At 47.0% G+C, this 27588-nt stretch overlaps 2 protein-coding genes across 11 annotated transcripts in view; one reads left to right on the forward strand and one right to left on the reverse strand.

Moving 5' to 3' along the window:
• NRAP (nebulin related anchoring protein) overlaps positions 1–17800 on the reverse strand; it is a 76687-nt gene extending 58887 nt beyond the window's left edge. For 3 of the 8 annotated variants that reach the window (XM_047824872.1, XM_047824877.1, XM_047824871.1), the window contains exons 1-9: positions 17456–17800; positions 16552–16660; positions 10934–11028; positions 10268–10355; positions 5461–5577; positions 2949–3053; positions 1732–1839; positions 912–1016; positions 45–152 (exon numbers count right to left, since the gene is read on the reverse strand). In XM_047824872.1, the coding sequence (XP_047680828.1) occupies positions 45–152; positions 912–1016; positions 1732–1839; positions 2949–3053; positions 5461–5577; positions 10268–10355; positions 10934–10989 (687 nt within the window). In that variant the 5' untranslated portion in view covers positions 10990–11028; positions 16552–16660; positions 17456–17800. The remainder of the gene's footprint in view (positions 1–44; positions 153–911; positions 1017–1731; positions 1840–2948; positions 3054–5460; positions 5578–10267; positions 10356–10933; positions 11029–16551; positions 16661–17455) is intronic. The other 5 variants (XM_047824875.1, XM_047824874.1, XM_047824876.1 and 2 more) reach the window with 4 other exon arrangements.
• A 135-nt stretch (positions 17801–17935) lies between these two features.
• CASP7 (caspase 7) overlaps positions 17936–27588 on the forward strand; it is a 30868-nt gene continuing 21215 nt past the window's right edge. The window contains exons 1-2 of one of the 3 annotated variants that reach the window (XM_047824887.1): positions 17936–18065; positions 22963–23072. In XM_047824887.1, the coding sequence (XP_047680843.1) occupies positions 22963–23072 (110 nt within the window). In that variant the 5' untranslated portion in view covers positions 17936–18065. Of the gene's footprint in view, positions 18066–18567; positions 18688–19493; positions 19517–22962; positions 23073–27588 lie in introns of those variants that run through there. The other 2 variants (XM_047824886.1, XM_047824888.1) reach the window with 2 other exon arrangements.

Consider the following 27588-nt stretch of genomic DNA (forward strand, 5'->3'; position numbering starts at 1 on the left):
CCCGCTTCCTCCCCTAACATGAAAACACTGCCACGGACACTCACATCACTCGCCAGCTCATTGGCTCTCTTGGCTATCTGATAAGCAGGGGTGATCATGGCAGGAAAACTGCCTTTCCCTCTCTGCTGTTCATAGTCTTCTGTGTATCTCACCTGGAAAATGAAAAAAAAAGAAAATGAATCTCATGCCATAGTCCCAGTATCTAGCATGCAATCTGATGAGGGGTTGCATAACTCCCTCCATGTCTCCCTATGGCATCATCATTGGCTTACAGCTTGATGGACCACACACGTCTTATTTACCTTCTTTTTTCCCCAAACCCAGCACAATGCCTGGTGCATGGAGACATTCAATACAGAATTCAACACCTACTTATGAAGCACCTACTGTGGGCCAGGTGGTGGGGCTGGGCGGAGCAGTAAGGCTTCTGCCCTCAAGGAGCCACCAGTCGAGTTTGGGAGACAAAAGAGGCTTCTCCACCAAAGGCAAGTGGGAGCCACTCATTAAGCTGAACATGGATTTGTGCTTAAACTTCCCACTCAGAAGAAGACTAAGTTCCTGGTCTTGTTATGCTAAGGAGCAACTGGGCTGTGAAAAGGCAAACGGTAGAAATTCTTTAGAAGTTTACATTCTATAATTTGCAGGGACAAGGGCAGAATTTTTTCAGATTAATCACATACAGCTGATTTGTTACTGATACTATCTAAGTTTTCTCTCTGAGAAAGAGTTTTCACAAGGTCTGTGCTAGCTGACCTATCTGACTTGACCATCCTTGACCTCAGAAAGTTCTTCCTAGCTCCCACATGGGACTGAGAGGCCTCCTACATACTTCCTCCCTCCACCTCCAAGGAAGGAAGGAATAGAGACTCTTAAAGGAGAATCACAGGGTCTTGGCCTCCATCATTTCTTACATTGCTTTGAAGCTGTCCCCCTGCCTTGGCCCGTAGCAACTCAGGGGTATCCGCCACCGTGGAGAATGTGGAGATACGTTCATCATGCCCTCTCTTGTATTCCACCTGATGAAGAGACAGCAGAGAGTCAAGGTCATACCCACCAGCCTTTGTGAGGACCTTTCCTTGCAGCTGTCCTGAAGCTATTCCATCGGGCTACACTCAACACAAGCCCATGGCAAGTTTTTAGGGCTTGCTTTATAAGCTCCTCTTTAAAAAGCACCAATGTTCATGTGTCCAGTCCAAGAGAGTGCCAGGAACTAAACATTAACAAACACTGACTCACTTCCTCTCCGTAACAATCACATGAGGCAGGACTACTATTTTCCCCATTTTACAAATGAGCAGCCAAGGAACAGAGAGGCTTAGTAATTTTCTCATGGTCACACAGCTAGTAAGTGAGACAGCCAGGATTCAAATCCTAGCATTCTGGCTCCAAAAATCTGACCTCTTAGCCAACAAGCTTTGCTATTCTTCAGGTAGATCTGCCATCCACTTCATAAAAATAAGCATCTGAAACGCTAAAGCAACCTCGAGAAATTGTTCGGTCCAGTCTTTGGGTAGGCAACCTGGTCTATTCTCCATTTGGCCAATGTGGCCCAATAAAGGCACAGAAGACAACGGGCAAGGAAAAGATGAGGACACAGCTATCTCCATAATACCGCACTAATGACACCTACTGTCCATAAGCACTCTCTTAGTGGTTTTTACCTGAATCCCAGAGGCTCACTGGTGACAAAAATTAGCATAACCTATGGTGAACCAGCACTAGGGCACTCACTTGGCTGGCCAGCTGGTTGGCTTTCTTGGCTCTTTGATAGGCAGGCGTGATCATGGCTGGGAAACTCCCCTTGCCCCTCTGTTGCTCATAGTCTTCTGTATATTCCTGCTGGTCAGAACCAATGTCAGCATGAGATTCAGAATGATATGAGGTGAGAACAAGTAAAACTGCCATTGAAAGCACTATCAGAACCAATGCTGCTGGATTTATAAGGTAGTTGAAAAACACTTCGATCACCTGCAGTAAACCTGAAGGTGTCATTCCGTTGGCGATTTGAGTAACACTGTCAACACTGAAGAAATCATGTTTCCCAGGTCAAGGGGCTTCCCCTTCAATGCTTACATCGAATTCTATGGAACCTGATACAACCCAAGGGGACCCAAAGAGGACACAACCCCTTTGACCCAATGGCTGGTATGCTAATGCAGCGGTTAATGTGCGGGAGACTCTTCCGTAACTTGTCTACGAGAATTAGTTCCATGGCATCGAGAACAAAACGTTAGTTTTCCCTTCTAACTTTTTGAGTACTTCCGATGATTGGCCTTCCTAATGACACCGGGCACCACAGCATTTGTGTTTCTGTTTTCTTTCTATCGGCTGAAGGCTGAGTCACCAAAGACTAATGATAGTTTCCAAAGTGGTTTCTACAAAGGCACTTTCTTCAAAGTGCCCTGGGTGTGTGGAGGGACTAGAAGTGTGCAAATCATTAAGGACTTGCATCATCTGGGCCAACGTTGCCTTTTCTACATGAAAATCTACTGAAATCTCTCTTACAGTGTTGGGGGGGCGGGCAGAAGTCCAAAACGGGCGATCAGGGCTGGTCCGTCCTGAAGGCTTTAGAGGAGACTCCATTTCTTTACCTTTTCCAGCTTCTAGAGGCCACTTGCACCCTTCATGTGTGGCTCCACATGGCTTTGACCTCTGCTTCTGTTATCACCTCACCTTGTCTCTGATTCTGACCCTTTCACCTCCCTCCTTATCGGGACCCTTGTGGTTATACTGGGTCCACCCTCATAATCTAGGGTAATCTTCCTATCTCAAGATCTTTAGCTTAGCCACACCTGCAAAGTCCCCTTGGCCATATAAGGTAACAGATACACAGTTCCAGGGATTGGCACATGGTAACCTCTGGGGGAGGGGTCAGTAGTCTGTCTACCACAATCTTAAGATAAAGAAATGATCAAACTAATTGCTAGAGTAATGTCTAGGGCCCTTACCTCACCAAGAGACTTTCGGGCCTCAACCATCCTTACGATTTCAGGATCTGGAAGAGCTCCTGGGCACCAACCACTCCCTTCCCCATATCCGGTCCAGTAGCCTCTCTACAAAGGAAACACACAAATGCATAAGCACACACCCTACACATTGGTTGGTGAGACCTACCCCATCCTCCCAGCGTGCTCACATACGCTGGTAACGTAAGAGAAATTCTCTAAAGGCCATAAATTCCTATTGGCATATGGTGGGTCTCAGCTAACAAAAATGTTCACCTTTTTCACCTAGAAAATAACCATTTAATATCCTAAAAAGTTGAACTTTCTCAGATTCACTTATATCATAGAAGGGTTCTAAATATAACTTAACATTTCTTTGCTCATCTTTGTACCCAGATTGAGCAGAGGGGAGTCGCTATGCAGGGGCAGTGTGAGATTAACCAGCATTATTCAGAGACGCTGCAAAAACCTACTACCTGTCATGTGCCTGATCTCGGGATAAGCAATTAACATTGGGAACAGAAAAGCAAAAAAAAAAAGAAAAAAGGGAAGACAGTTCTTTATGTAAGACATCTGTGGCCTATCTAGGGAGATAAAACCAACATACAAAATAGGTAGCGATTAGAAAATGTTTGTGTGCTTAAATGTACCGTATTGGTGATAAACACAAGGTTTTAAGAAGCGATCTACATGAGATGGGCCCCACTCTTGGCAGGAAGATGGAATCTGAGCTGAACCTTCAAGGCTGAGGCCAGTTAACAGGGGCAAAGAGAGGAAGACGGACAACCATTCTAGAAGGTTGGGATTTTCATCAGTTTTGTTCACTGATGAACAGCCCGGAACTGTTCTAACAGCCTAGAACAGTGCCTGGCACATAATTGACTCAGTAAGTATTTGTTGAATAAATTCCTAGGGTGGAGACTACCAGGAACAAAAGCATGAAGGCAATGACAGGCTTCGTATGAAAGACCATGAGGAGGTGAATCTGATTGGAATTGTGGGGAAGAAATGGGGAACCAAGTGGGCTGGACGTGGGGCATCTGGAGATCTGGAAAGACAGAAGTTCAATTTATAAAGGAGAAAGCCAAAGAATGGTTAAATAATTCATTAGAGATCCCCCAATAAGTGGCAGTAGTCATATCCAAATGGAAGTACTAAGAAATGAATTACATGTTTGTAAATGAGTAAAATCTGAAAGAATACCCACAAGACTGCAAACAACAGGTACGTCTACGGAGGGACTGACTGGCGATGGTGAACAAGGGGTTAACTTTGTACGTTGGATTTTTTTTTGCAACAAGGAAAATGCAAGTATCACATGTATAATTAAAAGTAAATGGCTGAGGGGCACCTGGGTGGCTGAGTCGTTTAAACGTTCGACTTCAGCTCAGGTCATGATCTTGCAGTTCGTGAGTTCGAGCCCTGAGTCGGGTTCTGCGCTGACAGTTCAGAGCCTGGAGCCTGCTTCGGATTCTGTGTCTCCCTCTCTCTCTCTCTGCCCCTCCCATGCTCATGCTCTGTCTCTGTCTCTGTCTCTCTCTCTCAAAAATAAATAAACATTAAAACTTGTTTTAGGGGCGCCTGGGTGGCGCAGTCGGTTAAGCGTCCGACTTCAGCCAGGTCACGATCTCGCGGTCCGTGAGTTCGAGCCCCGCATCAGGCTCTGGGCTGATGGCTCGGAGCCTGGAGCCTGTTTCCCATTCTGTGTCTCCCTCTCTCTCTGCCCCTCCCCCGTTCATGCTCTGTCTCTCTCTGTCCCAAAAATAAATAAAAAACGTTGAAGAAAAAAAAAAAAATTAAAAAAAAAAACTTGTTTTAAAAAGTAAATTGCTGAGGAATTTTGAAAGAAGACTCTCCATAGAGAGTGAGCATAAATTCTCAGGTGGTAGGAAGGGTAAGTTAGGGCTACCCAAGAAGTGATGTGTGACCAATGTCACTTGACAGGAGATGATGTGGATCAGAGCAGGAAGAGTGAAATGCAGAGAAAGGGTGGAGCTGAGTGGCGTATCAGAGGGAGAAAGGGCAGCCATGGTTTCTAGCCTGGGTGCTTGTTCCCAGGGACAGAAACACCGTGGTTGGAAGCAACAAACTGACTAGTGAGTTTGGACTGGGAGCAGATATGGTAGAGATGACCCCATGGCCTGTTGATGGATGTCCTCTGTAGACAGCTGCAATCACAAACTGGGTAAACGAAAGCCTAATCAATTCCTCTAGAAGTAAAAATAAAGGTGCATCTCAGGGCGACTGGGTGGCCCAGTGAGTTAAGCGTCCGACTCTTGATTTCCACTCAGATCATGATCTCCCAGTTCGTGGGATCAGGCCCCACGTTGGGCTCCATGCTGACCGTGCAGAGCCTGCCTGGGATTCTCTGTCTCCCTCTCTCTCTGCCCCTCCCCAGCGCATGCACACACGTACATGCTCCCTCTCAAAATTAAATAAACATTCAAAAATAATAATAATGCATCTCATTCGCAGAGCGTGCCATTCTTTTCCCTTCTTCCAGACCCCTTCATACCTCTTCTCTCACCTCGTTCACCAGGGGTTGCCTGTTAGCTGCATCTGCCCCATCCCTGGATTTCATGTCCCAGTGAAAAACCGATTTAAACCGTTCGCTATCATCCTGGTCGTCCACCTGCACAATGAAGACATTGTCAGTAACGCAGTAATGTTTTCATCAGAGAAGAGAAGGAAAATAAGAAATCTGTAGTTAAGTCGGAGGGATTTCTCTAAATCTCGCCCACAAAGCAGCATAAGTGGATGGCAACACGCACTGTATCACTGTGGCTTCACCTGTGCCACCAGCCAGGTGGCTTGTGCAGAGCACCTGTTGTGTGCAAAGCCCTATTTAGCAGTGCAATTAAAAAGACTGCAAGTCCCTATGAACATCTCACACAACACCAAATATGCAGGTTAGAGTAACGTCAGAAACACTAGACACGAGACTAGTGGCTCTTAACTTCAGTCTGTGCAACAGTCCCCCGGGGAGCTTGTTAAAACGTTGGCTCCCCAGATGCGTGTACATGTTCTCCTACGCTTTATCGTTTTACCTTTGTTATCTTGATCTTGACCTATAATACACCTGAAGTTAATCTTCGTGTATGGGTGTGAAGTAGGTACCCAGGTTCATTTCTTTTCCACACAAATATCCAAATAATCCCATGGCCTTTTATTAAAAGATCGTCCTCAGGGCACCTGCGTGGCTCAGTCGGTTAGGCGTCAGGCTCTTGATCTCGGCTCCGGTCATGATCTCACAGTTCGTGAGATCAAGCCCCAAATTGGGCTCTGCAGCTGACAGTGCGGAGCCTGCTTGGGATCCTCTCTCTGCCCCTCCCCGGCTCTCGCGTGTGTGCCCTCCGTCTCTCGAAATAAACTTTAAAAAAGAAAAAAAGGTTGTCCTTGCTACACTGACTTCCAGTGGTATGTTCGTTATAAATTCAAGTGACCACATATGTGCAGCCCTATTTCTGGACCTTGGATTGTATTCCGCTAGTCTGTCTCTTCTTATGCCAATACTACACCAAGTTGATTACAACTACTTTTGTAGTAAGTCTTGAAATCTCGTGGCTGAAGTTCTTCGATTTTGTTCTTCAGGATTTCTCGGCTATTCTAGAACCTTTGTGCGTTCAGGTCAATTTTAGAATCCTTTCGTCAAAAAAAATCCTTTTTTTCTACAAAAACCACCAGGATTTCGACTGGGATTGCACTGAACGTGTAGATCACCTTGGGCAGAACTGACGTCTCAACAGTATCTTCACAGCCTCGGGAGGGGCAAAGATTTCTTACGGAGAACCTAAGCAGGACTAACCATAAAAGGAAAACTCGAAAGATCTTAGGTCCAAACCCAGATATCGTAATTTATGACGTCTAAAGGGGGCCCAGAAATCTGCAATTTTAACAAGCTGAAGTGTAAATCATTAATTTTGCAGATGAAGAAAGAAACGGAAAGGAAAGAAATGACCTTACTAAAATCATTCAATGGGTAATCAGAGCCAGGTTTAGAAGGTGGGAATTCTATTTCCATATTAAGAGCACTTTCTTTCATGGACTTTCTAGGCTTGCCACTGCCTAATGCAGCTCCCATATGTGTATCTGTAAATATATAAATTGAGAGCATTTTCCCTGTTTCTTCCCTGGATTTTGAGAAACTACCACAAACATCCCGTGAATATAAGGCAGGGGTTGCGCATAGCAGCGCTGATGGTATCTGGGGCCAGGTATCTCTTTTTTGCGGGGACTGCCTTGTGCATTGCAGGATGGTTAGTGGCATACCTGCTCCTTACCCATCGGATGCCAACAGTACCCTTCTCTGACAGTTGTGACACTCTAAACGGTCCACAGACATCACAAATGTCCCCCGAGGGGTGAAACTGCCCTCCTTGAGAGCCACTGACATAAGGAATCAGAATCGTGTGACCAAGATAGACAGAAAGCCTTATCTGCCGTCCTCCACCCACAGGACAAATCCATCACCGGGGAGTGCCTGCTTCTCTGGAGACTTTTCATGACATTCCAGATCATTCTAAGGAAGTAGGAAGAGGAAAAAGGCCATAGGTGTCACTAGTGAGGTAAGGAAGCATTAAGAGCTAAAGTCTACTCTCTGAATAAAAGAGAATCTAGATGTTTTATTCTCCTAAAAATCCCATTCACGCCTGCCAAACAGGAAATGGTGTCTCAAACGTTTATTTATTTATTTTTAAAAGGGAGGCATTTAGGAAGCGCAAAAATGTCAACCTGCTCCAAATGCCTACTCAAAATCTTTACTTTCCTCCTTCATCACCATCACCCCAGCACCCCTTTTGTTCTTTTTTTTCTTTTAGCACATGTACAACGAATTTGGTTTTTATTCAGTGGGCAAAGTCTCTCAGAGATGCAAGAGGGTAAGAAAGTAATCCATCCCACTTCTTAAGGTGGCTATAAGATCCGGGGCCCAGAAGGGACACTGCTGCTGTCCCTCTGAAATTTTCGCTGGTGGGGAAGTAGGAGAAAGTGACCTCAGCAGGCAATTACTGGGCATAACACACACACACACACACACGCGCGCACACGCGCACGTGCACATATCCACGCGCACACACACACACCACGCACACGCAGATATACAGAGACGTACACATGCACACGCACACACCGCTCACACATACACATAGGCACACACATACACGTACACGCACATATGTGTACACACGCATCACATACACGCGTGTGTATGCCCGTGCACGATTCACACATACAGACACATGTACATACACTCCCCACACGCACACATACATCTTTATACACAGACACACATATTCACACAGACGTAAACGAACACGCACACACGGGCATCCTGGGAAGTTCACAGCCGTCCTGCCTGTGCCTGGAAACCAAACCAGCGATAATCTCCCTTCAGATCCGTCCTGTCACACACAGTTAAAACAAAATGAATCCACCTCCGCCTCAAAGAAAGGTAATACCGTGTGACCTGTGGTAGGATTGTAAGGCAGGGACGTGCCAGTTAAGAGCCAGCACCGTGTGGAAAAATAAAGATATCACGGTTCTTTCTGTAGACAGTGCAATACGTACAAAGAGCCATCTGATGTGTAACCACTTCTCCTGGCATTTAGTCTGCCGCACTCTGGCTATGCAACTTCAGAAACGTCTGGACATTTGTAAACATAAACAAGTCCCTTCTTCCTTCCGGACAGTTTGCTCCCCTCTAGGTACGCAACGCTAGGCCAATGGAGCTGTTTAAGATACGGGTTCTAAAGTCAGACAGACCCGGATTTGTACCCACTCAACTAGCTGGGTAAAACTGCCCAAGTTACTCAACCTCTCTGAGCCTCAGCCTCTCCGGCTGCAAGATGATAATATTACAGGGGAGTCTTGTGAAAAAAACAAAACAAAACAAAAAAACAAGGTAAGATGGATAAAGAGCCTAGAAGAATGCGTGGCACTGTTTCAGTAGGAGCAACGCTCTGTATTTACTGTAGTTTTGTGGAGCTGCCCTTAGCCCTGAGGAGATGAAAACAAGATCCTCTGAGAATTAACCCTCTCGGCCATCTAGGATTGCTTGGGAATTCTTCGAGATCAGGCATGTGTGAGCCATTCTGCACCTCAGGTTCCTCAGCAGAAGGGGATGATAATTGTACTTACTTTGTCAGATTGTGGCATGTACTAAATGAATTAAATGACTGTGGAGTAAATGTTATCTAAGCCTGCTAAGAAATAAGCTCACAATCAGTGCAAAGCATTTAGTGAAATAAGCCACGTGGCAGTGGGCATCGGGGAGGTTCCATGTAACACAGGTCTTCCTGCGGAGAAGGGGAGCCTGCCCAGGCAGGAGAGGCAGTATGAGGTGAGGGGACATGCGGAGGGCAGATCACAAGACAGTCTTCCCCCTCATGTGCAAGTTTCTAATTTTAGAAAGTTGCCAGCTCCATCCCGCAGAGCAACTTCTGTGGGGCAGGGGGAAAGAAGTTAAATGAGTCATCGTTTTAATAAACGCGAGCGTCCGGTCAATAGCCGGCTCTCTGACAAAACCCCATTGTTGGTTTCTCAAAAGAGGTTGGCTTATCAACACGGCTTGTCTATGCATGTCTATGCAAACATGGCTTCCAAATCAAAGCCTCTTTGACCTGCCGCTATCCCAAGGGGAAAGAGAGGCTGCTAGTAATTGTTAAGAACTACCGAATCTAGAAAGATTTAAGAGTGTGGAGTTAGAGGTTTACCGTTTTCTTTTTTTTCCTTTAAATTTTTTTCTTTTTATTAATTTATGTATCCATTTATTTTGAGAGTGAGAGAGCATGAGTGGGGGAAGGGCAGAGAGAGAGAGAGAGAGAGAGAGAGGATCCCAAGAAAGCTCCGCAATGTCAGTGCAGATCCCAACACTGGGCTCGATATGACGAATGGTGAGATCATGACCTGAGCCAAAATCAAGAGTCTGATGCTCAACTGACTGAGTCACCCAGGCGCCCCTAAATTTCTATACCAAAATAATCAGGGGAAAAAAATAAGGAAAGGCTCTTATAATATTTTCCGACTCTATAAACTCTATTAGGCACCTAGTGCATACAGGGCCTATCGGGTAAACCATCATCAGTGTGAACAGACTGGCAGACAGAGAAAGATTACAAATACCTTGGATATTCAAGCTAGATTATCTTGGGTATTGGCCCCTATAGTGTGTAAGGCAAATAGCAACACTTGTTACTTAAATGCTCTTTGCACATGTAAGTGAAGAAAATGAGCAGGTTCAATGTCGACACAGACACTTAAAAACCTGAGTTCGTTAAAAAAGTTTCTTTAAAGGCTATTTTGAAATTCAAAATTAAGTAACTTACCCCATGGATGGCTTCTGGAGTCTTCCTCATATTTAGATTTAATGGAGTATGATAGACACTTGTGAAAGTGTTGTTCTTGGGGTTATGGCTAGAAAAAATATATATAAACCAGAATTAGAAATGTATTTTATCCAAGATGATTGAGTGACTATTCTTAAAGGTAGTCGTTTTTTACATTCATAAATATACAACTTAATAATTAAGTTCATGATTTTCCAAGCAAGGCCTTAAAGAAAGAAAAATTAAATCAAATAAATTCAATATATAGAACGTACAAAAATTTCAACTAGAAAATGACCACTTAAACATTTTCTGAAAAAAAAAAAACCCAGAAATGGATTCTGGAATTTTTTAAAAGAAAGAAATTAAAGCTTTATAGGTATATCTGTGGTAATTACACTGTTCTGCACAGTATTTAATAATTCGATATGTGGTTACAGTGGATAGATTTACGATTTTACTGTAAGAAATTTGAAATTTTCAACTTTCTGTCCTTTGCATAAAATCCTGCCTTAGGGCTCGTCAGTGATTATATGTAAATGAAAACCTTGGGGAAGACGATTTTTGGCTATAACTCTGGACTGTGTGATCTGAAGCTCTGGTTGGCTCCTCGTTAAAAAATAAACAAAACCCAAGAGGTGGTGGGGCAGGGCATCAAACACTTACGCGTGACAGTACGGCTTTTTCTGGTGACTCACAAAGTTATTAACCGATAGCATCATCTTGCAAACTTCACAGTGAAAACACGCTTTATGCCATATCTAGAAATCGTACAGAAAAGATTTAGCAAAAATACCTTTTTTTTCCCAGACTCAGGATTCTTGTACATTTCCAGGTAAAAACTCATCTTTAGAGATAATATGGGGATAAGCACGCACGTACACATACACACAAATACAACGTTAAATAAATGAATAACCTTTTCAAGGCAACACAGAAGACAGATAGAAATGGGTAGAACTGAAGAAAGGTGAGAAATACATTTTTTGGATGGTTCAAAAACAACCACACATCCATACGTGAGAAGATAAATTTCCCGTATTGGTAAATTTATTTCCGCAGGCCAAAACGTGTCTACTGACCTGATCTAGACAACTGATCTTCTCAGCAGGATAAACTCCATACCCACACCTAGAACAAGCTTGCACATTCATCGTGATGTCCGAAGAGAGCAGACAAAAAGAGGCAACAGGCAAGAAATCCAAGGAACAGTCCCAGGCTAGCTGTTCAAGTCTCCCAAAATCCTGACCACCGTCAAAACCTTGTGGACACCTTGCTCATTCAAAATCCAACTTCCACTTTCCTTTGCTGACCTTCTAGTTTGAAGTCAGCAGCTGGATGGTTTTTAAAGCTGCCACTTACTCAAGGGGCTATTTTGGCGACTGGCTTAGCACGCATGCGTCTGGGAAATGAGCTGGAGGTATTTCTAGCTGACGTGCTTCTCTAAATAGAAAAATGAACTCACAACAGCATCATGTTTATGTGGGTGACCAAATCCTCGTGTGTGATTAGGCAGCATGTAGTAGTTTAACACTAACTGTGATCATAACCCAAGAAAAGAATACAAAGAGATAGGCCACACACTCATCCAATGATCAAATTAGAAAAACTTGCTCTATGAGGCCTGTGACTAAAGCAGAGAGGCCAGATCCCAAAAATATAAGAAACAAAACAGGATTGATTCACTCCATGGGAGGGGTAAACACCGTATCTGAATTTTAGCTTTATCTATTAAAAATGTTTATAACAGGGCGCCTGGCTGGCTCAGTCAGTGAGGTCCGACTTTGGCTCAGGTCATGATTTCACGATTCTTGGGTTCTAGCCCCGCGTTGGGCCCTCTGCTGACAGCTCAGAGCCTGAAGCCTGCTTCGGATTCTGTGTCTCCTTCTCTCTGCCCCTCCCTCACTTGTGCGTGCTCTCTCAATCTCTCTCTCTCTCTCTCTCAAAAATAAACTTTTTAAAAAAATCTAAAAAAATAAAAAAGATGTTCACAACAGTGAGGCTGAAAACTGATTAGGATAAGAACACACTAGACCTCTCAGTGTTTTGGTCTCTGTACGTTATCCTAGATCGTTCCAAGAAGGTCTGTTTATTCTCTTCCTTCCCAGGCCTGAAGTGGGGCAGCTTAAAGACGAACCCTCTCTTCCTGGCTTCACGAAGCCCCTCCATCACCTTCAGTGTCCACCTCCATGTCACCTGAAAACAGACCTTCTAGAAACAGCTTCCAAAAGATGTCACCGCACCTGTTTCCACCCCTCACCTGACCACTTTCTATGGCCCTTACCCTGCTTTACGTTCTTCATCGAAGTTAACCACCACTGGACATCTTGAATATCAGAATCTCTGCATTTTAAAATTTCCTGTCTCCGGGGCACCCGAGTGGCTCAGTGGGTTGAGCATCCGACTTCGGCTCAGGTCACGATCTCACGGTTCCTGAGTTCTAGCCCCACATCGGGCTCGCAGCTGTCAGCACAGAGCCCGCTTCGGATCCTCTGCCCGCCCCCCCTCCCCCGGCCCCTCCCCCGCTCACGCTCTCTCTTTCAAAAATAAAGAAAATGTTTTGAAAATAAGTAAATAAAACAGAATAAAATAAAAGTATCTGTCTCCTCCATCAAAATACAAGTTCCTTCAAAACAGGATCCCTGGTTCTTGTCATTTCTTTCCCTAGTGCCTGGAACAAGGCCTGACACAGAAAAGATGTTCAGTTAAGTACTGAGCTGGGAAGGGGGAGTAGGTTGCAAAACAAGTGGGGAAAAAGCAGAAAGCAGCATTCACACGACACGAAGGAGGGGCTGCAGTCCGGGGTTCCCACAGATAGATAGCGGGGCCCAAGGCTGCTCTCTCAGCAGGAAGGGGACCCCAAGCAGGGACCCCAGGCTCCGGAAGGCTCCCACGCTGAAAGCTGGTGCAGGACTTGAAGTGTTCCCAGAACGTTCTGCTCTTCAACAGGCTTCTCAAGCTTTTCCTGGGCGGCTGGGTGCGAGCCCCAGTAATCACTGAGAAAGGACTCTGCCGCAACCCAGAGGGATGAGGAATTAGTCAGATTCCACGTAAGTTAAAAGCCACTTACCACTTCTCTAAGGGGTGACCTAGCCGCTGCGGTTCGAGGTTGCCCTTGTGAAAACAATTACCAGAATGAAGACGTTGAATTGGATTTGTACCTTTACCTCTGCTTCTAAAAGGCATTTATTAGGGATCGGAAGTCACGAGGAGAACAAGCCCAGTGAACTAGAATCGGACATCTTAAGGAACTCGGGTGACCGCTTACTGCTGGAGCGAGATCCACAGGGCTCCCCTCTGCTTGACAGACACTGTGGGCGGTCGCTCCTTTGTCCATCCCACCCTGCTCACTTCCGGTAGAGCCCTCCCCCCACCTTGCCACAGCGACTACCTAAGCCACCCATCCAAGCCGTAGCCAAGGAGCACACGACACTCGTGTGGCCTTCGGGATACGTTCAGACGTGTCTTAGCCTGGGTTCCCCGCAAAACAGAACAGGAGGCAAAGGCTTATGTCCAAGGACTTTATTTAGAAATGTAGTGCCAGGGAGAAGAAAAGAGGCGGGAAATGGTGGTGCAGTTGGGGAGGGGGTCAATATGAAGGTTCACTCTCAAAGGAGCCACTGCCTGATATGAGGTGCACTGGACAGCTCGATCGCCATCTTCCAAGAGGCTACATAAACAACTTCTAATCAGGAACATCTGCTACAGGAAGGAAGGGGGAAGAATATACCTCTTGGCCCTTGTCTCCCATTGGTGGGAATCCCACTGGGTGTTAACTTCCCTACGCGTCCATGCTGTGTATATGCCCGTGGCGTCCCCCAGCATCTTATGCTTCAACAGCGACAGGGGAAAAGAGCAAAGACAACAGAAGGCCAAAGACACTGTTGGTCGTGCCCCCATGAAGATGGCCAGAGCCCACACAGAGCTACTTGCCAGTGCTGAGGCTGGACCAACCCAAGCAGGCAGAGGTCCTGAGACAGGTGAGGCTGCATGGATCTAAAGTGGCTCCTGGGGCGCCTGGGCGGCTCAGCTGGTTGAATGTCTGACTTCGGCTCAGGCCACGATTTCACCGTTCATGAGTTCGAGCCCTGAATCTGGCTCTCTGCTGTTGGTACCAACCAGCTTTGGATCCTCTGTCTCCCCCTCTCTCTCTCTCTCTGCCTTTCCCCTCCTCTCAAAAATAAACACTAAATAAATAAGTAAATAAATAAATAAATAAGGTGGCTCCTGAGAGGTGTCCGATATGCCGTCCAATCACCAGAGAGTCCGAGACTTGGGCTTGGTTGTGGTGAGCCAGGGCCAGGCCATGGAGAATCTTCTGGGTCCTCGATTTGGATGCTTTTGCCAACACTGCCCCACGTTTCTTTGTTTTTGTTTTTGTTTGTTTTTTTTTGAAGTCCTGACTCATAGGGACATTGTGATCAGTGAAAAACCCCGCATTTCGTTTCAAACGAATCGCTATCATGTTCAGTCTGTGGATAACTGACTTTCTTTATGAACTTAAACGGAGCACTTGTTTATCTCTTCAATTTCGTCCTGTTGATGGAAGCCCCGCTGCTTCAGCAGGTCAAGATCTTTTTGTAACCTTGGTTCTGTCATCCAGAAGATGAGGTCATTCTTCCCAGCTCTGAGTCATTTCCAGTGCCCCCCAGGGCCATGGATGTGAAACGGTTTTGAAATTACAGGGAGATGACAAATTCAGAGGGAGGAGAAAGCTCCCGACCCTTCGTTCTATCCCTGTCACTTTGCTTAGACTGGAATTGTCCCTCCCTCGCTGGGGGGTGCATGTCTACCTTCGTTTACATTCTCCCAAAAGCAGATCTTGAGGTGAGGACTTGGTAGTTCATTTGGGGAGTGGTTCCACAAGGCAGGAGTGAGGGTGTGAGTGAGCCACAGAAATAAGAGCCAATAAAGTCAAATACGTGATTCTGAGCTAATTACCACAGCGCATGGCCTATAACACGTAAAGTAACGTGACGTAACATAACAACGTAACAAGCTGCTACCCCTGCTTTGAGCTGAGACAGACAGTCCCCCACCTTCTCCTCACCCCGGGGCTGAGATCCAAATCTTGTTGAAGAGAGTGTGGCTGTGACTCACTAGATGACAGAGAAGTCACTGTCATGCCGTGCTGGTAGAACTTGCTAGAAATCTGGCCCCTAGAACTTCCTGGAAATCGACTCTCTAGGTTCATAGGGAGGTATCTCAAGACCATGTGAGGGAGTGCCAGGGTTGTTGGATGCTGCCGGCTGGTAGGCAGAGCAGTAGCTGGGCACCAGGGAAGCTCGGTGCGCCACAGAAACCCGAGAAGCCTCTGTAAGAGCCTGATTTTCCAGGAACACACCAGAGATACTGGTTTTCCTCCTGTAATCTCTGTCCAGCACCCCCTACAGGCAAAGCATAACATGGCAGGGGGAGGGAAGCAAGGAAAACTACATAAAGGGCCCAGGTTAATTTTTACGGAACAGACAAAAAGGGTGAATGCGGAGCTGAGAGACAATTAACTGATAATAGGTTCAACACGAATTCCCCCTTTCAGGGAATTCTGCCTAAGCCCAGAGTTTCCCACTCTTCCCCTCCACCACCCCCCATTGAAGGAGGCTGCCGGTGCCTCAACCAGAGTTTGGGTTTGGGCTTGTGACTCTTAAGACATTTCTGGGCATTTCTGTTAAACAAGGGATATCCTTCAATGGAGTCCTGTATAAAGTCATAGCCTGGTCTGAGCTGTGCTGTGAAGAATTGGAGAAACATCACTGGTGGCATCCTTTGGGGGTCCTGGGCTCAGCAGGATGAGGGGGGGGAATTAAGGAGCTCGCCAGGGCAAGAGGAGAGGGCCAGAGGGAAGGGCCAAAGGGACCAGTCCAGGAGCACCCAGGAGTCTAACCCTGGGGAAACCATTTGAGTAATGGAGTTTGGGGACTTTTCTGGAAGGAGGAGGAAGACTTACATGCTAATCATGTGAGTATGGAAAGGAAGCAGAAGACAAAGGCATGGGCCAAGGCTTGAGAGACACAAGAAATACAGTTAGAATGTCACTTGGATCTAAAGTCTCAGTAAAACTATTAAAGAGGGAAAAGTTCAAAATTATTTCTTCTCTTCCATACCTCCATGATTTTACTTGTTAATACTGGGAAAATCCAGCCTCAGAGCAATATCTTTGGGGTTCCCCATGCCAGCCCACACTAAAGAACTGAAAAAAGAAAGTTTTCCTTCAAACCATCTTTCTTAGCCAGCAATGAATTCCTACGTGCAATACAAATATACATTTGCATGATATAACTTACGGTAGAGACTTCTTGAGGATGGAAAATTCATTATTTTTCTAGGCAACCTGATCCTGGTTGTGCCGCTAGGAAGGGTGTGGAAAACTCCTCTGAGCCTCAGATTCTTTACCTATAAAATGAGCAGAGGGAGTAGTAGTTAAGGTCCCTTCCAAATCTAACATTGTGTTTCACTCTATCTCCAGAATAACCTGCAAAAAACTTAAATTTATAAATTAAATTAGAAAGCAACCAATTTTCCTTACTGGTAGTTTTCATTTCTCAAAAGATTCACAACCGAATTCCTTTAAAACAGCAAATTATCTTAGTGTCTACAAGGAGTTAGTTTATCCCCAACATTTTAGAAACATGGATGTTATATATAACATCCTTATATATAAGGCAGTTATATATAACTGCCTTAGCCTGTTTGGGCTGCTGTAACAACATACTACAGACTGAATAGCTTATAAACAGCAGGAACTTATTTCACCCGGTCCTGGAGGCTAGAAGTCCAAGATCACGGTGCCGGCATGATGGGGTTCTCCCGAGACCCCCTCTTTGGGGATGCAGTCTGCAACTTCCGTCTGTGTCCTCACCGGGTGGAAGGGGCTAGAAAGCTCTGTCAGGCCTTTTTTTTTATAAGGACACTAATCCCACTCACCAGGGCTCTACCCTCAAGACTTAAGTACTTCCCCAAATCATACCCAACTCCTAATACCATTACGCTGAGAGCATCGAGTTCCAACATTCTACCATGGGGGCCGTGGGCACAAATTTCCAGCCTAGATAACACAGCCATATTGGAAACAGTGTGACTGCTTAAAACATTCGGGAATTCGGGATTTTTGCAGCAGTTAGTAAATTACAGCCATGCCCTGACACTTACCTGGAGCCAGTCCTTCCTAGACCAAGAAAGCGTCCTTACCTGGTGAGATTCTAGACGGTTACTTTAGTCTCGGGCCCAGGGTAAAGCCAGCAAACAAAACGACAAGATGTGGTCCTTGCCTGATCTCACGCCACGACGGTTTCCTTTCACTCAAGGTGGTTGAAAGTTCTTCAAAAGCAATTATTTCTGGCACAGGTAGAAGTGTAACTTCTCATACACTCACACCTCAGTGTGACCCGTTAATTAGTCGCTTCCCTGAGCGGGCTTGGAGACAGAGGCATAGGAGGCGCCGGCTGGAGGCCCAAGGGTGAAGACGCCATGTGTGTGTTGCGCGTGTGCATCCGCGCACGTGTGCGGGGCGCAGGGGCAGGAGTGAGGTGGGATCCGGGAGAGCGCACGGTCCCTTCCACGTTCGACTAAGTCACGGCCACATCCCCAGTGGCTGACACTTGGGGGCGCTCAGTAAATCGAGCAGGACAGATTCTGGCACTAACTTCAAACCAGTTCTCCGAGTTAGGAGACGGAGCTCGTCCACGACGACAGAGCGGAGTTCGGGTCCTACCGCCCCCCGCGCGAACCGAGACGCCCCAGCGAGTGGAAGCCCATCGGCGACCCCAGGGCTGGTCCCAGGAGTCCCGCCTCGGAGAAGGTAGCTCCAGCTGCTGCGGAAGAGCCCTCTGGCTGTGGGAAACGGGTCCCCGAACCGGTGCGGAGACCCGAAGGGAGGTGCAGACGGGGGACAGCAGCGGCAGGAGGGGAGAACCCCTGGCGAGCGCCCGACCCTCGAGCGCCGCGAAGTCCGCGGGGCGCGCTCTTCAGGGTGTGCGGCTGCGGTTCCGTGCGCGCCCCGTTTGCCGAGCGCGCTCCCGGGTCCCTTGGAGAGCGCCGGGGGTGCAGAAGGTGCGCTCCCGGGGACTGTGAGCGCGGCGTCGGGATCGCAGAGCTGCCTGCAAATTTTATCCGGCAAGTTCTAGGGGTGCGCGGCCAACTTTGCACGGGCGCCTTTCCCCCTGGCGGTGAACGCGGACAGCGTGCGGACCCGGCCACCAGTTTTGCAGAGGGCGCCCTCCAGGGGCGGTGCGCGCCGGCCGCTCGAGCAGCAGGCGTCGCCCGCTGTCCGGCCTGCCCGGGAATGCCCCGCGCGACTCCGCCCCCTGCCACGCCGGGGCTTTTACTTTCGCTTTCGTTTGGGCGGCCTCAGACCCTCAGCGCCGAGGGACCGCGACGGACGCCAGCGCTGGCCGCCCCGCCGCCCGCTGCGCCGGGGCCTGGTAACTTCCGCCCCCGGCCCCCGCTTGCGCCCCTCCCGCCCGCGTGCGCTCCTTCCCTCCCTCCACAACCGCCCTCCCACCTGGCCCTGCTCCCCTCTCATCCCCCCAGCCGGCCCGCAACGAAACTTTGGGGAAAGAAAGGGCCCTCGCGCCCCCCGCGCCCCTCCAGCATCGCTGGCTCCGCTCAGCGCGCCCTCCCTTCCCCGCTAACCAGCTGGGACTGCCGGGCAGTTCGGGCTGTTCGGGATTTGGAAAAAGGGGGCGTGGATTGAGACGCGAAGGAGGGGATCGATCTCTCGCAAGGCAGGCAGTGAGCGCTCCGGTGTCTGACGGCCCTGGGCGCCAGTCCCCGCGTCCCTGTTTGTCAGCTGTGGGCCTCGGTCCTCCCTGTGCCTGTCTGTTAAATGGGATCGGTGGTGACCGCGGGCTGACGGTTGCTGCCAGGCTGTAAGGAGGTGACAGGTGCACAGCCCCTCCGTCGGAGCTCGGTGCGTTGGAGCTACCGTCGTCCTGGCTGGGGCCCCTGGTACTGAGCTCTTGAAGGTCTCTTGAGGAAGTGAAAAAAAAGGCAGGCTGCAGGTCACCTTGCTACCGTTCACCGTTGTACTCAAGTTTAGCGTTTATGGGGCAGTAAAATCGCTTGTGGGTTATTCTGTGTGGGTCATTTCTAGGCCATTTCGCCTGAACTCTTGCTCTGGCAGGCTACGTGGCCCTGTCCTTTGTTTACTTACAGGTTATTTCCTCCTTCGGGGGCTACAGCCTGAGCCCTTACAAAGGGGATGAACACAAGAAAATAACAGTAGGCCTGCCCTCTCCAGGCACAGCAGAGGTGAGATAGGCCTGGATTTTCTTGGGTAGGCTGTGGAAAGCCAAGCCTTGGCCTGACTGAAATGATGTGGCCAGGATTAGGCACCTCACTTGGTCAGCACCCTTATTCTGGGTGAACTTCAGTTCACCCAGAAATCAAGCCTAGCCTCATAGGAGTAAGACATTCGTTGAATGTTTCCTGTCCCTCTGCGCAGCGTTCAGCATCAACCCAGCAACATGCTGTAGGTTTCAGGCTGAAGACCCTTCTGGCCTAATGTTTGGAGGGAAAACTCTGGGAGGCCTCCCACCGCTGATCCATAGACATAAGCCTGAATTTTATGTCTCTGTAGTCAAGTCCAAAGTCCCCTCCACGTGGCTGGGAAGGACAAGCAGTTTAAGCCGCACCCCTGCTTTGACGGAATAGGTCAAGGGTTTACTGAGTGTGCAGTTCCCCTCTGCCTGCAGCACCCCCCGGCCTTGTACCCTCTGGGTTTCCGCTTCTCAGACCTCAGGCCAGATATCTCCTCCCCTGAGAACCTTCCCGAATTCCTCTGAGGCCCAGTCGGGTCCCCCGGGATGGCCACAGATTGTTGGTCCGCAAGGCACTCACTACAATCGCAGCTTGACATTTGTGCCCTCCTTTTATCAAAGTTTGTCCCCCATCAAGGCAGCACCAGGTCAGTTTGCTCACAGCAGTGTCCCCAGCTCCTAGCACACGGCCTGGTGTGTTAGGCTCCCAGTAAGTATTCGAGGAGGAGCTTCCCAGCTCTTCCCAGCACCCCCAACACCATCAGAGCAAAAGTCTGGCTTTCTTAGGAGCTGTTTTGCTTAGGTTTGTCCTTTTTAAAAAAAAAAAAAATTGGTCACGTTGTTTTATCATGATACATCCTAGATTCAGCCTTAAAGACTGGCATTAGCAAAAGGCTCCAGGCTTAATTACCACATGTTGAAGGTAGTGTCTTCTGATGGCTCTTGTATAACTTTAACTTGCTAACTTTAAAAAGTATTTCTGTGCTTTGCTAACAACAATCCACACTGAAAAGTAACTAAGTCTATGTAAAAGAGATGAGATAAAATTATCGAGTGTTTCTGCATGCCTGGATTCCTGCTTATCTCCTTTGGGAATGGGGTCATCACTGTTTTCAAGAAACATTTTGCACCCTAATCTGAACGCTCTAACCGCCCCCCCGCTGAACACACAATGCACGTTGCTGGTGATGGTGGAGGGTTGATGAGGTGTTGAGAAACAAGATGGCCACCTGACTTCCCACAGTCATGGTAGAGAGCTCGTGTGGGACCCTTCCTCCCTCTCCGTTCTCTCCTTACTGCCCAGCACACCCCTCAGGTAAGCTGCAAGGGGACGTGATAATACTACTCAGAACTCCTCACAGCCACTGGGTCAGCACTCTGCCATCTTGGATGCCTCCCTCCCCTCAAGCTGGGTTCCTTCTCCCCACCTCCAGAAGTCGTTACTTGTGCTCTGGGGCACAGTGTGTTGTGTCCAGTGGATGCCTTCTTGTTTTCTGACTGAGTGAAAACATCCCTGGGCGAACCTAACAGAAATGCAGCCTGCATCTGCGCACCCACTCTGTGCAATTGCTCAGAGATTGAGACCAGCAGACATTAGACTCTGGAGAGGGTTTCCTTTGTTACTGAAAGCCGAGCCCTTCACGGGGAAGGAAACAGGACTGGATGTAGGAAAAATGGCTTTAGTACAGGCTCTACTAAAACTCTCTTCTAACCGGCCATATCACTTTTAGCAGATTCTCTTCCCTTGCGACATTTGTTTCTTCCAGCTTTCCGTTCAGTTAATATTTCTTTCGTAGGCACCTTTTGGGTGTTGGGCGCTTCTCCCGTGATGAACTTCGAATTGTTGTGTTTGAGCTACAAATAAGCAGAGTGAAAATGAAAAAAAAAAAAAAAGACAAAGAGAACAGGGGTGGGGGGAGCTGATGAGATAGGTGTAATCAAGGAGGACCTCCCTATGGAGGTGCCATTTAAGCTGAATTCTGAAGATTGATTATTAGCCCGCTGGACAAAGGTGTCATGTCCAGCAGATGTATGAGTGGTGACTTCCAGAAAGAGAGAACTATGAGCCCTGACAGAACCTAAAATGAGCATAATATGTTTAAGGATGCTGGGAGGCTGCATGGTATAATGGTAACGGGGGGGGGGGGGGTGTGCTCTGGGTGGGGTGCATGCTGCTGGCTTCAGATCCAAGTCCTGCTCTTTACTCGTAATATAACCTGGGACAAGCTATCTACCTTTTTCTAACCTCACCTTCCTCATCTGTCAAAAAGCAGTGATCATAGGAATGGTCCGACAGCATTGTTGAAAGTATTAAATAAGATAATGCTTACAAAGCAATTAGCACAAGCAAATAATATGTCAGTTTCTATTCTTATTGTTGGTTTCACGTCTTAAAGTAGAGGGAGTAGCAGGTTAGTAAGAGATCCCACTTTTTTTAAATAAAGAGCCAGGTAGTAAATATTTTAGGCTTTTCAGGCCATATGGTCTCTGTCGCAATTGCTCAACTCTGGTTGTGGCAGGAAAGCAGCCATAGGCAATATGTTAACAAATGGGTATGCCTGTATTAACAATAAAACTTTATTTACAAAAACAAGCAGTAGGCCTGAGTTTGCCAACTCCACTACTAGATCATAAAGGGTCTTAAAACCCAAGGAGGTGGGTTTAGATTTGAACTGTTGGATCATAGGGATCTCTTGAAGATTCTGGAAGAGGAAAATAATACGATGGAAATCTATCTATTTTGGTAGAACCCGCCGAAAACCGTCTGACACAGAGAGCTTTGGCTTTTTGCAGGTTGCTAATGTTTTCGAACGGGGTTCAAGCGATGCCAGGCAAAGCTTGAGCACCTTGTCACCTGTCAGGAATGAAGGGGGAGTTTCCTGTTACAGACCTCCCACAGCTTCTCTTACTGGGGGATCCTTTAACAAAATTAGAAGCTCCAGATTAGAAGCTCCCTGAGGGCACAGCTTTTGTTCTCTTTGCTGCTGCCTCCTCCCTCTCTGGAACAATGCCTCAAATAGAGTTGGCACTCCAGCATTTAAATAAATGGTTGGTGCCGGAGCCCTGGAGCCTAAATATGCAAGACTGCTCATCTCCAGGCTTAATCAAAAACCTCAACACCTAGGGGCGCCTGGGTGGCTCATTTGGTTAAGCCTCTGACTCTTGATCTTGGCTCAGGTCACGATCCCACAGTTTTGTGAGTTCGAGCCCTGCCTTGGGCTCTGCGCCGACAGTGGAGAGCCTGCTTGGGATTTCCTCTCTCTCTCTCTGCCCCTCCCTGGCTCACGCTCTCTCTGTATCTCTCAAACTAAATAAATAAAATTAAAGAAAAATGTTAGAAAAAAAAAACCTGTATCATCTAATGAGTGCTACTTAAAAGGATCATGAGGCCAGTGATACACTAGATACCAAGGTTCTGGTTTTTTTTCTTCCTTCCAGATGGCAGACGATCAGGGCTGTGGCGTGGAGCAGGCAGCTGGGGACTCAGCAAGCAGAGATGCAGTTGATGCTAAGCCAGACCGGTCTTCCTTTGTGCCATCACTCTTCAGGTATGTTTCCTGGGCTACAGAGGGGCCCCGGGCCCCTCCAGCCTGCCATGCCTCAGCCATCTCCACACACGCGTGGGGAGAGGGGCATTCAGGGCAGGAGGTCCGTGCTGCGCGTGGAAGATTTCCACAGAACCCTGACAGCTGTGTGTGACAACATTAGGGTTCTGGTGTGCACTTCCTGTCTCTGGGGGCAAGCCCAGAGGTGGGGGAAACCAAACTGGCGGGGGGGGGGGGGGTCTCCGGCTCCGCGGCTGTGCATCTGGGTGGCACCTGCCCAGGAGGGAGGGGCTGTCCGCATCAGAGGTGATTTGCAGGCAGCCTCCTTCGGGGCAGAGCCTGGGTTGCTGCTGCCCTTTGGGACCAGGTTTGGCTGCCAGGCAGAATCCAGGGGCATGGGACAGGAGGTTTTAGGGTAGCCATCCATTGAAGGAAGCATGCTGTCTGCTGATTCTCACCTTGTCGTTTCTTGAGTCCACTTCTAAAATTCCAGATCTTGGCATTTAATAATAATAATACCAACAACTTAATTTATTGCGTTCTCGTGTGCTAGCTCAGTATGGCACGCCGTCCTCCTAATCCCCGGAGATAGTTCTATCGTTATCACCATTTCATAGGCAGGGAAACTGAGGCACACAGACGTTTACCAGCTTGCCTCTTCGATGACAGTTAATAAATGTCGGAGGGGCGCCGGGGTGGCTCCGTTGGTTAAGCATCCGACTCTGGATTCCGGCTCAGGTTGTAATCTCATGGTTTGTGAGTTCAAGCCCCGCGTTGGGGCTCTGTGCTAACAGTGCAGAGCCTGCATGGGATTCTCTCTCTCTCTCTCTCTTTCTCTCTCGCTCTCTCTCAAAAATAAATAAATAAACATTTTTTTAAATTAAAAAAAAGTAAATGGTGGACCTGAGATGAGAACGTACATGGTACCACCACCACCCAACAGCTCTCCTGTGCTCTCCATTTAAAAGTAGGAATGCAGGGACCCGGAGGGGCCCCTCACCTCCCCTCACCCTTGGCCATGGGGCGGCAGGCAACAGGGCTTCCTCGCAAGAAGCCGGAGGGCACTGTGGGTCAGAAGCATCAGACTTTTCGGCGTCTCCTAAGCCGAGCCCCACCTGGGAGGGATGGTGACAGAGATCAAAGTTGAGGTTAGGGAGTGCTCCCAAGCAGTGCTCAGGAGGGGAAGAGCCGGTGATGAGGAGCAGCCTGGCTCCCTCCAAACAATCCCAGAGAAACCCTTGGGTCACACCATCCCGGACAGGACTCAGAAAAGTGAGAAGACCTCCACATCCTGGACCTGAGTTCCTTTGGCCTTGGTGGGCATTTAGGGTCAAGGATACCCCATGAAATGAGCAGAACATGCAGCTGCAACTCCTGAGAACTTTCGAAAGCTATAAGGTCAATTGATCCAGTATGAGCCCTTTAGAACAGTGGCCAGCAAATGTTTCGTCAACGGAGCTGCAAAATAACGTTCTAAAATGACACATGCACACACATACTTTTTTTTGTTGTTGTTGTCTGTTTTTTACATTTATTTATTTTTGAGAAACAGAGTGAGACAAAGAGTGAGCAGGGGAGGGGCAGAGAGAGAAGGAGACACAGAATCCGAAGCAGGCTCCAGGCTCCGAGCTGGCAGCACGGAGCCTGACGTGGGGCTCGAACCCGCGAACTGTGAGATCATGACCTGAGCTGAAGTCGGACGCTCAGCCGACTGAGCCACCCAGGCGCCCCTATCTGCACACACATATTTTAAGGTGACCTATAAATTTCTTGGCAAACAGGTGCAAAGGACGTGAGAATATTTCAGTTTTCCGAGGTCTCTGAGTCTTTGGGTTAAGCAGGTTGCCTCTCGGTGACAGAGAAACAGGAACTGTGTAATTGTCATTTTGGAAGTCTTAGTAAAGCCTTGTGGTATACTTCCCAGAAATTATGAAACCCAGCGGTATGTTGTAAATACCGACATTTGAAAATCACTTCTTTAAATGTATTCAGTGGACTCTGAATCCACAGTACTTTTGTAACCACGTTTCTCCCTTAAAAATGTACACGAGCAAGCTGTCTTTAACAGCTGGAATTTTTGTTGTTTCTTTTTTCCCGGAACTCTTGTTTTTTCGCTTTATTTCCCCCCACAGTATTTTATTCTGCTGTCATCGATTTAGTTGCTTGAATGATCTCCCCATCGTGCATCTCTGTAACCTAAAGGTGTGCATCAATGCATATGCATAAAGGTTTTCAAAATTTTAAAAAAGTTTTTTTTTTTTTTGAGAGAAAGAGAGAGACAGAGTGCAAGTGGGGGAGGGGCAGAGCGAGAGGGAGACCCAGAATCTGCAGCAGGCTCCAGGCTCTGAGCTGTCAGCACAGAGCCCGACCCGGGGCTCGAACTCACACACCGTGAGATCATGACCCAAGTCAAAGTTGGACACTTGACCGACCGAGCCACCCAGGCGCCCCTATGTATGCATAAATTTTAAGACATTTTGCCAGGTATCATGAGTATTACAAGAAATTTCTGCTGTGTTAAGTTACTGAAAATTTCTCCGAGACTAAGTTACTGTCTTGACTCTTATTAATTCACAGTTGATCCAAACAAATGTTGGTAAGTCATTAGCACTATTAAATCATTTTTCATCAAGATAATTATTAAATAGAAATTGCATTTAAATGGCAACTTATAATGGGAAAGCGGGCTTTTCAAAAGCTAGCTTATGCATACGTGGATAAATGAGAGCCATTGCCAGAATAAGGAAGCGTTCAGTATCACCTTTTTTGCCTGTTTGTCATTTTTAGAGGTAGAAGCGCTAAGAAACCATGAATAAGTACGTGGGATGGCAACAGTTTTGTGATAATAATGTCACTTAATTCTTTGAATTCCTTCTAAGTTCTGTGCCAAAGAATGACGAATCAATTAGGTCCTTCAGTTGTATCGAAAATAATTACAAATTACTTGACTTACAAAAGGGTTTGTTATTCTGCCCTTAGAAACATTGATTTTTTTCCGTTAATGGGGAGTATGCTCAAAAGGCTTTACCAAAACTTCTCAAAAAACTGTTAATTAAACCTGTTCCTCTTTAGTTGGAGGCAAATTGTTTAACCCAAAATATTCCCAACAGAGATAAGATAATTAAAGTAGCGATGATAAACATTTGTCAGTATCCTTTTTTTTTTTTTTGATAAAAAGCTTTTAAACTGTCTGCTTTCTAAAATATTTCATGGTTAAGACCTTAGAGCTGCGAATGTAGCTCATTCACTTACGTAAAATGTCTGCTGTATATTCTAGAAGGACAAAGCCAGTCCTTCTTGTCAAACTAATCTGCCACACCAGATTTGCTTTCAACCAGTAAAGGTCTGATACCATTTCCAGTTCAGCAAATGTGTTATAAGGCATCCCTGTGACAACCGTCTTGTTTCTAATTCTTAGAGGATGGATGCAGGGATGGATGGATGGATGGATGGATGGATGGATGGATGGAAGAAAGGAAGGTTGGATGGATGGATGTGGGGGGGGAGGGAGGGAAGGAAAGAGGAAGGAAAGGGCACAAAGAAAGCCGGATGCTGTGTTCACTTCTCTCAGTGTTCATTTGCTTTGCTGTCACAGAACTCTAGCTCAAAAGTGATAGTGTCTTTGGAAATAATCAGGAAGTGAAAAAGGCAAAGTCATTATTTAAGAGCCACGACATTCCCTTTCCATTCTATATTTATTTTTATTCAGTATATTTTGTAAACACATCATTGAATTTTGAACAGCCCAGGGTGGCCCCAAACAGCCCCATTTCTAATGCCATCCTTCACCCTTATTAGACTCTTGTGTAAGTAGGAAGCCCATTACAGTGCCTGATTCAAGGAGACCCACAGATACTTATATCTGAATTGTCTCTTAGATGCTGTGGAGGTTTTGACACCATCTAAGAATCAGGGTGGATGAGAATTCTGCTCTTCTTTTACGTGGTGGGAGATGGGAAACGGGAGGCAGGATCTCAGGCAGACCAGCTTTTGGAAAAATACACATGCAAGTTGAGGATCTGATCATGAATTCCCTTAAAATATCCTATGTCTGCACCCCTTGGAAGGTCTTTGAGTGCCCTGTTTGAACACCTCTGCCTTAAGATGCATCATTTTACGAAAGAGACATGGTCTGTGGTATTGGGGTTTTTTACCCCCTTAAGTCCTTTGGAAAGGTCCGTAAGCTCAGGTAATTTTCTGCATTCTAGTTCGCTACCTTTTTATAGCATGGCTGATGCTGACATCAAGCTTCATTTATCAAAATAAACAATTATCCTTACAAAATATTTGAATTCAATTCCATTTTCCAATCAAATATTTGAATTAAAGTAAATGGGCAGGGGCCGGACTTTAGAAGGGTTTGTCTGTCAGTCATATGAAGGATTTGGAATCCTAAAGAACAAGGAAGTCATGGAAAAGTTTAAGTAGAGTGACTTGATCAACCATACCTACCAAAAAAAAAAAAAAAAAAAAAAAAAATAGGGCCGGAGCAGCAGAGCTGCAGTGCAGGGCAGGGCCT

This window comes from Prionailurus viverrinus, chromosome D2 (assembly GCF_022837055.1).
Source record: "Prionailurus viverrinus isolate Anna chromosome D2, UM_Priviv_1.0, whole genome shotgun sequence".
NCBI lineage: Eukaryota > Metazoa > Chordata > Mammalia > Carnivora > Felidae > Prionailurus > Prionailurus viverrinus.